Here is a 12,129-nt window from a genome sequence, read left to right on the forward strand (position 1 = left end):
AACACTCGCTCTAAATCCATCTTTCCAGATACAGATACGTGGCTGTGAATGTTTCCCTAACTGGTAACGAGGCAGTTTTTCCAAAAGACTAGTAAACACAGGAGGCAAGATGGCCCACTGATACCAAATGGTGTCCTATCAACCACAGTGGAAGTCTGACAACATACCCGCCTAAACAACCAATTAAGGTCTCAGTAAGAGAGAGGATGAATAAGGTAAGAAACAAAACATGGACTAAGAATTAGGAGGTTTCTGCCACCAAATAGCTATTTGATTCTAGGCAATTTACTTGGTGCTTCTGGGCTATATTTTCTTCACTTGTAAATGATGGGTTTGGCTCGGCCAATACCATGAGTTTCTTTCTGAACTAATGTTTTCTGATTTCATGACACTCTGCGAGAGTGCATACAAAACTCTGGAGTGGTATTATTTAAATTTTTTTTTTTTTTTCCAACGTTTATTTATTTTTGCGACAGAGAGAGACAGAGCATGAACGGGGGAGGGGCAGAGAGAGAGGGAGACACAGAATCGGAAACAGGCTCCAGGCTCTGAGCCATCAGCCCAGAGCCTGACCCGGGGCTCGAACTCACGGACCGCGAGATTGTGACCTGGCTGAAGTCGGACGCTTAACCGACTGCGCCACCCAGGCACCCCTGGAGTGGTATTATTTAAATGGATTTATCGTTTTACTTGTAAAAGCTAATATATTCTTATTAAGTCTTTTTTGTTCCAACTATTAACAGGCTTACTTCAGCAGTCCGTTTTGTGGCCACGCCTTCTTCCATGAATGAAATTCTAGTTTCTTTAAGTCGCAGAGGAGGGGAAAGGGACCTTCCAGGCGACAGAGACGGAGACAGTAAAGGTGATGTTCGAAGACCAGACCTTAGGATGGACTGAGGAGTGAACTCGGCAAATCCAGAGGAAGCGACTGACATGGCCAGAGTTTTAGCTTTCTGTGACAAGGAACAAATGGGATTGCACCGTTAGTGTTTGTAAAAGACACTTACAGAAGGACAGACAGGGTCAACCAAGTCACAGCAGTGGCTATATATGCTCATCTCCAATAAACACATCAATAAAAACTTTTATTATGGATTACTGGGAAGAAAATACAAAATTCTACTCAGAGGTTTCTATACATAAGGCTACAAGACATAAAACTGCATCCACAATCATTCTAAAGGCCTTGGTTATTCCCAGTTGAAGTTCCACTTAAAAAATACAGTGTAGGGGTGCCTGGCTGGTTCAGTCGATTAGGTGTCCGACTCTTGATTCCGGCTCAGGTCACGATCTCACGGTCTGTGAGTTCAAGCCCCATATCAGGCTCTACGCTGATGGAGTGGAGCCTGCTTGGGATTCTCTCTCTACTCCGCTCCCTTTCTCTCTCTCTCCTTCCTTCTCTGCCCCTCCCCCGCATGCACGTGCTCGCTCTCTCTCAAAATAAACTTAAAAACAAAAATACAGTGTAGAGATAAATTATTTAATGGTTGCTTACAAAGCATTAGCTAGGCGAAGAGAAATGATAGCATGCAATGAAAAGAACTAGGTTTAATTACAGCAAGTTAATACAGATGAGCCTGACTTTAAGACTGTTTCACGAAAAATATAATTTCATCACATGAATCCAACAGTAACTGATTACTTCTGAGAATCCTCTGAGGATTTACTATAATCAATAAAAATAATTAGCACAGAAACTGTTTAGCAGAAATAATTCCTTCACTTAACTTCTCCTCTAAAGGACTAGCAAACTGTTGTATCCCATTAGATTACTAAATTCCATCAGATTTCAATTATTGCATAGATTTTTTTTCCTAGATTATTTTTGGTAGCAGGCACAAAATAACTACATGATAGAATATGGAATGTGATTTTTAACAAAAATTTTTTTAATGTTTATATTTGAGAGAGCGAGAGAGAGAGCAAGAGAGAGAGAGAGAGCATGAGTGGAGGAGGGACAGAGAGAAAGAGACAGAATCTGAAGCAGGCTCCAGGCTCTGAGCTGTCAGCACAGAGCCCAACGCAGGGCTTGAGCTAATGAGCCATGAGATCGTGACCTGAGCCGAAGTCAGACACTTAACCAACTGAGCCACCCGGGTGCCCCAAAATGTGATTTTTTTTATGGATAAAAACAAAGTAACAAAAACAAGTTTAAGGGAAAAAGGGGGGGGGGGGCCACCTGAGTGGCTCAGTTGAGCGTTGGAATCTTGATTTTGGCTCAGATCATGGTCTCAGGTTTGTCCTGAGGGGGGCTCCACGTGGAGCCTGCTTAAGATTCTCTCATGGAGCACCTGGGTGGCGCAGTCGGTTAAGCGTCCGACTTCAGCCAGGTCACGATCTCGCGGTCCGGGAGTTCGAGCCCCGTGTCAGGCTCTGGGCTGATGGCTCGGAGCCTGGAGCCTGTGTCCGATTCTGTGTCTCCCTCTCTCTCTGCCCCTCCCCCGTTCATGCTCTGTCTCTCTCTGTCCCAAAAATAGATAGATGTTGAAAAAAAAAAAAAAAAAAAAGATTCTCTCTCTTCCCTCCTTCTGCCACCCCCACACACCCCACTCACCCACTTCGTGTGTGCACGCTCTCTCTCTCCCAGAATAAACATTGAAAGAAAAGAAAAAAGAAAAGGAAAAGAGAGAAAGAAAGAAAGGAAGGAAGAAAGAAAACAAGAATCACAGTATCCTACAGATTAAATGTCAGGAACTTAATTAGCTTATCCACCTTCTTTTCAAGTGCTTTTAATAACTATTTTTGGACTGGCATTTATTGAACTATTTTATTCACTTTGAAACTTAAGAATCCCCTGGCTTTACTCTCAGTGTGGAATATCCAGAAACAACTGACAAAAACAACGGCAGGGAGCCTGTGGGACTCGGCAGGATGATGGGCTAGGTGCCAGCACACAGCTGACCACTGTGACAGCGGGACGGAAGCAGGTGCCCGTTCCCTGCCACCGCAGGTCTACTGTTGTGGTTTCCCAACTCATGACTTAACAGAGATGTGGGGGAAAAGGAATTCAAGGCAGATATGCTGCTAGCAAGGAGTAACAATTTACAGTTTCACCAAAGGAGAGAATGTAAATAAATAAAAATAAACCTAAGAACTAAAAGCATCTGATATAAGGAAAAAGAGCAAACAGTAGCAGAGAAGGAGTGGAGGGGGCGGGGGTGGGGGGAGCAAACCCAACAACGTGAAACCTTTTTCCAGAGGTTAGGGTTAGGGTTAGGGTTAGGGTTAGGGTTAGGGTTAGGGTTAGGGTTAGGGTTACAGGTTTCAACTTGTAATAACCACAGAGACTTGCGTTACTCTCGGAACAACAATGTAATTGTTAACCTCAATTAAGCGCACAAGGTAAATTTAGTAAAAGTCTGTTTAAGATGTAAAAATATAATAAACAGTTTGGAAAGGTAACTCCCCCCAAAAGATTTAAAGCTGTCAATTACCCAGAGATACCAGTTATAAACAGCTTCCTTCTCCCTTCTACTTGGAAGGTGAAAGCTTCCCAGCTTCCCCGCAAATGCGAGGTACCTAACACTCACCTTCACTACAAAGGGAGTTTCAAGTACGCGGAATTCCGAAGCCCTGGGAGAGCTCTGACTCGATCCTTTCTGTTGTGACCTTACTGGCAATGAACTGGACGCTCGGTATAAAGGAGACCTTGGGGGGGTTTGCTGAATAAATCCCAAATGCTGAGACGGCTGGGGCACGGGATGAACGACCGAATCCGGCGGTCTGTAATCACAGCACACACAAAGATCCGGATAACTAACTTGTAGACAGATCCATCTGCTAGAATTCATTTTTATGAACACGTAAAAATTCCTTTTCTCTACATATGACCTACATAATGAACACTGGTTTGCTTGACCTTTTTGGTTTTTATTGCAACGTAAGAATGATCACCAACACACACAAAAAACCTTATTTTTTCAAATTAATGAGGGCAGTGACAAAATGGAATCTCAAGATTCTGCTGAATCATTTTCTGTGATGTCCTGGACATAGTTTATACAAATGATAACGCTAATCTCACCAAGAATCTGTATTAAGCACGCATAGTCCCAACAGCTTAAAAACTTAATTTACAGATAAAGACTTTAAATTCAAAAGTGAAAATTCAGGTTACAAATTCTGATAGACCATTTATTTGCATAAGCCACTCCTTCCCCAATTTCCTCGTCAACAGTCTATTTGATGGTTATATTTTGTAGCAATAAAAAGAAAACATTTTTAATTCCCCCAAATGACTCTGTGGTTCAGCTGAGAAGAACCGGAAAGGTAGTGCCTGTCTGGTGCCCAGGAATTACCCACCCCCGTCCTTGCCCTTCTGTCCTCTACATTCAAGTGAGACTTTCATGACTGTGATGGTAGATGAACATAGTTCACAGATGGGGCTTTAAGACCCAACCTGTTACCCAGTGGGAAACATTCGTTGGATTCGGAAGTATTAGCTTAATAAATAATGCTTACTAATAAGCACAGCCTTGAGATTTCCACCAAATCAAAAATACCCAGTCAGGCCACTAGACATTTTCTTGCCTCTCCTAATTCTTCTCTTCCTTCTCTGCCTCATTTGTATTCAAAATCTTTATTTGTAAACTGTTTGCTCACTTTTATGCTGAACTATCCCCCATAGATCTTTTGCTACGTGCCTTTGCACTGTGTCAATATTTATGCTCGAGGTGCCTGTTTATGAATGATTCTCAAAAACACAGCCTGTGCAACAAAGTTACCTACTGAGTAAACACAAAATTCTTATACTAATAAGTGTAAGACCAAATATATTGAAATTCTACTAAAACAGTTATCAAGAAAAAGCACTTTTTGATTATGATATTTTCTTTAAAAATGTAGTTCTTAGGATTTCCACAATTTTTTACCATGATACAAATAAGTAATGCATTTCAGGTCACGCACACACAAAACATAAATTACACAGACTAACACTTAGCCTCGCCATATGCAGTGCCCACTGATATGACCTCTTCTGTTTCGTTGAAAGAAATGCTAGTCACAATCCGTTAAATTTACTCACTACCCACTAATGCAAACCAGTTTGAAACACAGAATTAGGGAATGGAATGGTTTCTATAAAAATAAGTATTCACACCTCAATTGACTTTCTTCCTTCTGAGTTAATCATAGCTTTGAAGGAGTCTCAATACTTCTTTTTCTTTAGGTCGTCAGGCCATTAGTCATGAGTCTGAAAACCTTTATTACTGCTCCCTTCTTGAACCCCAGATCTATTAAAGTACAAAGGGGCTGAGAAAAAGTTGACTTGTGGGGGAAAAAGTGGAACTACTGATAGGAAAACAGAATGACAATAATAATGACTTTTATTTGAGATAACCTTCCCGGTAATTAAAAGAACACCACCTCCACCTAATTAAATCTAACCCCCCAAAACAGAAAACCCTGGTCAAGCTTTGAAAATATGCCCACTTTATTATAAATAGCTTAGGCCCCGTTTGTAAATTACTAACTTCTTCTGAGTACCTTAAATTCAGATCATTTTATTCTCCTAAAATAATGTAATTCTGTTCTTGATAAAATGTAAACGATCAGAAATTTACAACAATCATGAGCATGGTGTATTAAAGACAAAGAACCAAACATTAAGAGACACCTGTTTGTTCTCCACTCTTGAGGATATGAGTACTTTTTCCAACAATCCAACATTTTCAATGAAATACAATCGCAATTTCATCTTGGATGCAAAACTTCAACTTAACTATTTACTTTCCTAATACCACAGGTGAAGATGTACAAATATTATTGCATCTGAAGCCACGTAAGGCATTTTAGTGGGCTCTGCTATACAGGAGAAAGTTTCGATGAGCCAACCGAATTAGTCACAAATTATAAAAACGACTTTGAGTCACAGATCAGTCAACCAGGAACTTATATTAAAGAAAGCAAGTTAACAGTTTACTTAGCTCATGATTGTAATAAAACAAAGTTTGCTTCTTTAAGCAGTCTGATGTCATTCAGCAAAATTTCTAAGTAGGCTAGCAGCTGGTGTAAAGTTTCCTAAAATTACTACACAACTTACCAAGTTAGAAAAAAATTAGAAGCATGCACGAAAACTCATTCAAGAATTTAAAATCATGTAAAGTTTTAAAGTTAATTAAAAATTACAGTGCAATTATTGTCTAACATTGTGACTTAAAAATGATTCAGTTAAGTCTTACCTAGAAACTTTTTGTGACGTTTTTAAAATTGGTGTTCCAACAAATGCCTCAGGCATTTTTGCATGTGGGAGAGAAGGAGATGGTCCTTCTGTTTTAGGACTACAAAGAAAATAAAAATTTAACTTTGGATTATGTATTACGAAGAGTATTACATTAAAATATGCTTTAAGAAGGTAGGATTAGGGGCTCCTGGGTGGCTCAGTCGGTTGAGCATTCGACTCTTGATTTTGGCTCAGGTCATGACCTCACGGTTCATGGGACAGAGCTCCGCGTCGGGCTCTGTGCTGACAGCGCGGAGCCTGCCTGGGATTCTCTCTCTCCCTCTCTCTCTGCCCCTCCCACGCTTGCACACATTCTCTCTCTTCCCATGCTTGCATGCATTCTCTCTGTCTCAAAATAAATAAACTAAAAAAAAACCAAGAAGGGATTAGATAGGAAAGGAGGGCTTTTGCTTTTTACTCTGTATGTTTCCGTTCAGTTACAAGTAATAATAAATATAAATGCCTTTAAATTTAAAGACAAAAAGAATTCTTCTTACAATAAAAATAGTCAACATACAAGTTTCTCCTTTTTAAACACACTAATAAACGCTAAGGCTGGACTGCTGATGACAGCTTCTGACATCCAGGGAGGATTAACAAGAAGCCAGGCTGTCACGGGGTGTGAGGAGAGAGTACCTGCTGCAGGCTGATGTGCCGTCTTTAGGGTCGCTGTTTGCCCAAACCTCTCCAATTTTAGACAACACGCTACTGATGAAGGTAGATCTTGTTAACACGGTCCCTGTTCCGGTCTGCTTTGTGACAGTCGATAATGGTTTGGGTCTAGAAACTGTGAAACAAAGAACGCAAGGTCAATTTCATCTCTGATGCCAGGATTTTACTAGACTAATAACGAAAGAGTGACTGGAACACAGGGGTCATGAGAGAAGAGTAGTTCAGGGTTATACTTAGTTTAACAACATATATGCAGCGAGATTCAACAACTTGGGCTTTTAGGAGGCAGTAAAAATATTATCCAACATGTTCTCTAAAAGTTGGGACAGGAGTGTCCAAATGAAATAAAACGAGTTCTTTTACTCTGTACTACACTGCTAAATAAACTATACAAACTTCCAAGAAAACTTTTATGTTGGGGGACGGGGAGCGGGGGGGCAGCTCGAGTGGCCAGTAAAAAACAAACAAACAAACAAACAAAAAACTACTGTAATGAATCAAAGCAAAAGTGAGCTAAACAGAAGCTAACAATGGTTCAGAAGGTAATCATTTGATATCCTTTCTCACCCGATACTTTCTGATAGTTTTCAATGAAATCTTACCTTCTTGAAGAACTGGTGATGTGGACAGATGGTAAGGCTTGGCTTGCTCAAAGGCTAATTTTCGCTGGATTTTAGGAAGGACTTTCCCATATTGGTCTATTATAGCATTCCGAACCTCTGATCTCTCCCGCAAAAGAGGATCCCGATCATTCTATTGAATATGCCGTAATTGGTAAAAATTTAATATTGAAAAACATTAAGCGTTACGTTTACGTATTTAACATTTAAAATAAATTCTGCATACCTAAGAGTATCTTCCTCCTCCCTTCATATCCATTCTTCCCAACCCAGGACCTCTGACATACACCTAACTGCATTAGCAGTCCCTGTCCACTGGCCTCGATCCTTCACAACTACTAAAACAATGGTTATCGTTCACCAAGGGTCTACGTGGGTCAGGCACCATGTCCCTTCAGACACACCTCTGCGCATCCCCACGAAGAGACCTTGACATTTTACAGGTAAGGAACCAAGGCTCAGAGAATGTGTTTCAAGCACAGAGCACAAAGAAGAATCAATCGGACCCCTAAGGCCCATGCTCTTTGCACAGTGTTAACTCCTACTGCCCCTCCACCCCTGCCTCCTATTCTCCGAGTGGGGTGGTTAGTCTCGCAAGAAGTGTGGGTAGTTAGCCAAAGAGAAATGACGTACTTATGAGAGAATCAGGTAAGTACTAATTCCCCGCTCCCAATCTGCTACAGAAGTAACAAGAGGAATTCTCCAAGCTCAAGGTTATATAAAAACCCCAGTGGTTACCAAAGTATAAACTCTGTTGTTTTTTAACATTTATTCATTTTTGAGAGACAGAGAGGGACAGAGTGTGAGCGGGGGAGGAGCAGACAGAGTGGGAGACACAGAATCCGAAGCAGGCTCCAGGCTGTCAGCACAGAGTCCCACGCGGGGCTCGAACTCACGAACCGCGAGACCGTGACCTGAGCCCAAGTCGGACGCTTCACTGACTGAGCCACGCAGGCGCCCCCAAAGTACAAACTCTTATACAACAAAGTCACCAGTTTTCCTTCTTCTCTTGTCCCCCATAATGAAACAAGTTGAACCATACCGTGAGATTGGCCTTCAGAGTTTGGTTCAGCCTCAGGGCAGAGGCGTAATTGGCACGCTGCAGGTAGTGAACTAGAAGGAACTCCTGATTTCGGACACTGGTGCTGGACTGCAAAAATCTCACCAAGCATTCCTAGGAAGAACCAAACACAGTCGTGAGCCGCCAGCATATCCGGAACTTCTGCCGAGCTGCTGCTGGGGGTCATCACCTGCTCTGTGTCGGTGAAAGGCAGCTGCAGCAAATCCTCCATCAGGCCCGCGTCCTGGCAGACCTCGTACGCGTGCCTGAGGAGCTCCTCCACGTTGAGGCCGGCGGAGTGCTGCCGCAGGAAAGTCCAGGCCTCCACCACGTACCTGAAACCGGCATTCAGCACGATTTCGTGTTAGAAAAGCTGTTTGAGGTATTCAAAATAAGCGCTCCACCCACAGAACCTCATCACGCTCTGTGTATATAATTTACAAGTACTTTAAGCTTTTATGAAATACTCATCATCGTGGGCACCTGGGTGGCCGAGTCGGTAAAGAGTCAGATTCTTGGTTTCAGCTCCGGTCATGATCTCCCTGTTCGTGAGCTTGAGCCCTGCAATGGGCACTGCACTGACAGCAGAGAGCCTGCTTGGGATTCTCTCCCCCCCTCTGCCTCTCCCGTGCTCGCTCTCCTGGTCTCTCATAAAAAAAAAAAAAAAAAAAAAAAAAGAAGGGAATGCAAGCTGGTGCAGCCACTCTGGAAAACAGTATGGAGGTTCCTCAAAAAACTAAAAATAGAACTACCCTGCGACCCAGCAATTGCACTACTAGGCATTTCTCCATGCGATACAGGTGTGCTGTTTCAAAGGGACACATGCACCCCCATGTTTATATAGCAGCACTAGCGACAACAGCCAAAGGATGGAAAGAGCCCAAATGTCCATCGATGGATGAGGATAAAGAAGAGGTGGGATATATATACAATGGAGTTTTACTTGGCAATCAAAATGAGTGAAATCTTGCCATTTGCAACTACGTGGATGGAACTGGAGGGTATTATGCTAAGTGAAAGTAGTCAGAGAAAAACAAAAATCGTAAGACTTCACTCATATGAGGACTTTAAGAGACGAAACAGATGAACGTAAGGGAAGGGAAACAAAAAAAAATATAAAAACAGGAAGGGCGACAAAACAGAAGAGACTCATAAATATGGAGAACAAACTGGGTTACGGGAGGGGTAGTGGGAGGGGGGATGGGCTAAATGGGTAAGGGGCACTAAGGAATCTACTCCTGAAATCACTGCTGCACAATATGCTAACTAATTTGGATGTAAATTTTAAAAAATAAAAAATAAAACAAGTTAATAAAAAAAAAAAACCTTATCATTACATAATGAAGTTTGCTAATATCAACGAGAAGGCTTCACGTGATGCTGTTCTGGACCATTACTTACGTGTAAAATAGAAAAGCTAAGTAAGTACACAGGAGTCAGAAGACATAAGCTAATGTGGTCTGGACAGAAGAAGAGTAGTGTGGTGTGGCAGAAAAAAGCCGGCTCCCGTGGAACAGACACCCAGCATGAGGGCAGTGGGACCATGGAACAGTGTTTATGGGCCGGTGATGGGCTTGCTTCACTCAGTAAAAAAATATTGTGACTGATCGATAAAGCAAGATCTGATTAGAGAACACGGGTTCAACTAGGCAGTTTTGGACATCATGTGGGGGCCATGAGGCTGTCCTTCCACGGGCAGTAAGACCATTGGATAAGCAGTGTTTCCCATGATATACTGTTAAAAAAAAAAAAGCAAGCTTACAACAGTATGAACATTAATTATTTAAAAAAACTAACCAATGAACAAAGCCTATAAACACTTACAGACTTATTTCATACTTACTAAGATAACAAAATGTCTTGAAAGATCCGCACGAAATCTGACAGTAATTAATCTAGCACTTGGAATTTTTGGAGGGGCTGGCAGCTTTCAGGACTGGAGTGGGGGAAGGCGGGCAGAATAAAAACATGGCAAGGACACAGGAATATGACTATCAAGCAAGTAACTTTCTTAAAACTTCATCCAACTAAAGGACACAGGGTAAGGTGACGCGGGGTAAAGCGGCCTAACCCTCATGGAGGGCAATGTGCCACATCTCCTAAAATTATAACTGCAAATGTCCTTTCACCAAGCAATCCCACTTGCAGGATTTTATACCTTATGAGCTGCATCTGTGCTTGTGCAAAACGTGCAGTTACTCGTAGCAATGTTTAAAATGGCAAAACACGTAAATGTTCACTAAGGGGAGGAAATTAAATAAATACTGGTCCATCACACCGAATTACTATACAACAAAAATAAGGAAGCTCTTTTTGTACTATTCTGAAATAAGTTCCAAATGACCTAGGTGATAAAAGTATGTTGCAGAAAGACGTATAGTAGGCCACTTGTATTTTTAAAGGGGGTGGGGGGTGTTCAATGGGTCCACGCTGCCCAACAGAAGCCTGGAGCGGCCCCCTTCACTGCTACAGTGACAGGACTGCTACAAGGTTCCGGGGGAAGGGAAAGCTCCTGAAACAGACTGTCACGGTGAAGGCCAAACTCTTCAGTAAAACTGCGGAGGAGAGTGAGGGCACGTGGGGAGCCTGTATCCCTGCAGCTCGAAGCCATGTGGAGGGAGGGTCATGAGAATATGCGGCTTTTTGTTTTTCAACAGTAAGATACTTACATGCTTTGACAAGGTTCAAAAGGATACACAGTGGACTCCCAGCCTCCTAAACTGCTTCTTGGTGCCCAGTCATCACTAACAATTTCTCATGTATCCTTCCTAAGAAGTTCTGGACACACACAAGCAAACACATATCTGTTTCTTCCCACCCCTACTTAAGCCCTCCCCCCACCTTTTGAAAAGCACTTGTCAGCATATAATGAACCCATTTATTGAATAAACATTTATCACCGTTAGCTTTTTAAAATTTTTTTCTTTTTTAAAAAAATTTTTTTAAAGTTTACTTTTGAGAGAGAGAGTACAAGCAGGGAAGGGGCAGAGAGAGAGAGTGAGATACAGATTCCGAAGCAGGCTCCAGGCTCTGAGCTGTCAGCACGGAGCCCACTGTGGGGTTCGAACCCACAAAATCGTGGGATCACGACCTGAGCCAAAGCCTGACGCTTAACCGACTGAGCCCCCAGGCAACCCTTTCTTTTTGTTCTAATGTTCACTGCACATTTATTCAGCCAGCCAAATGCTTCTGGCTAACCCAAATTATTTCATTTCAACAAGTACTTCCTAATTCATTACTTTTGAGGACACTGGCAGTTTCTACCTGTCTAACCAACCCACGATTACACTACAGAACTTGTCTTCTATCTGAGATGCAGAGATTCAACCCTCTCAGAGATGCATTGTTTAACCCAAGAGAACAAAGAAAACATTAACTTCCAGAGTGCTGGCACTGAAGTGGTGTTTGGTTCATTAAGGACAATTTGTGGTGAGTAAAGTGACCATTTTCTAAAAATATAAAAGCGGCCAATCGCTAGAACTGGAAAATAAAGAGTTGTGTAAAACAGTTACAACCAAGTAAGAAACATTAGCTCCCAGCAACTTCCCCAACTA

The 12,129-nt window shown here is 42.0% G+C and overlaps 1 protein-coding gene across 8 annotated transcripts in view; it reads right to left on the minus strand.

The window, feature by feature from the left end:
* AHCTF1 (AT-hook containing transcription factor 1) overlaps window positions 1-12,129 on the minus strand; it is an 80,509-nt gene that overhangs the window by 18,539 nt on the left and 49,841 nt on the right. For all 8 annotated transcript variants that reach the window (XR_015246300.1, XM_086694378.1, XM_086694382.1 and 5 more), the window contains 7 exons: window positions 8,766-8,910; window positions 8,558-8,689; window positions 7,498-7,648; window positions 6,860-7,010; window positions 6,183-6,281; window positions 3,531-3,723; window positions 750-953 (listed from right to left, as the gene is read on the minus strand). Coding sequence is in view for 7 of the 8 variants with exons in the window: in XM_086694378.1 (XP_086550504.1) it covers window positions 750-953; window positions 3,531-3,723; window positions 6,183-6,281; window positions 6,860-7,010; window positions 7,498-7,648; window positions 8,558-8,689; window positions 8,766-8,910 (1,075 nt within the window). In the remaining variant the exon portion in view is untranslated. The remainder of the gene's footprint in view (window positions 1-749; window positions 954-3,530; window positions 3,724-6,182; window positions 6,282-6,859; window positions 7,011-7,497; window positions 7,649-8,557; window positions 8,690-8,765; window positions 8,911-12,129) is intronic.

Source organism: Puma concolor, chromosome E4 (assembly GCF_028749965.1).
Source record: "Puma concolor isolate L17-30 chromosome E4, mPumCon1.1.hap2, whole genome shotgun sequence".
NCBI classification, from domain to species: domain Eukaryota; kingdom Metazoa; phylum Chordata; class Mammalia; order Carnivora; family Felidae; genus Puma; species Puma concolor.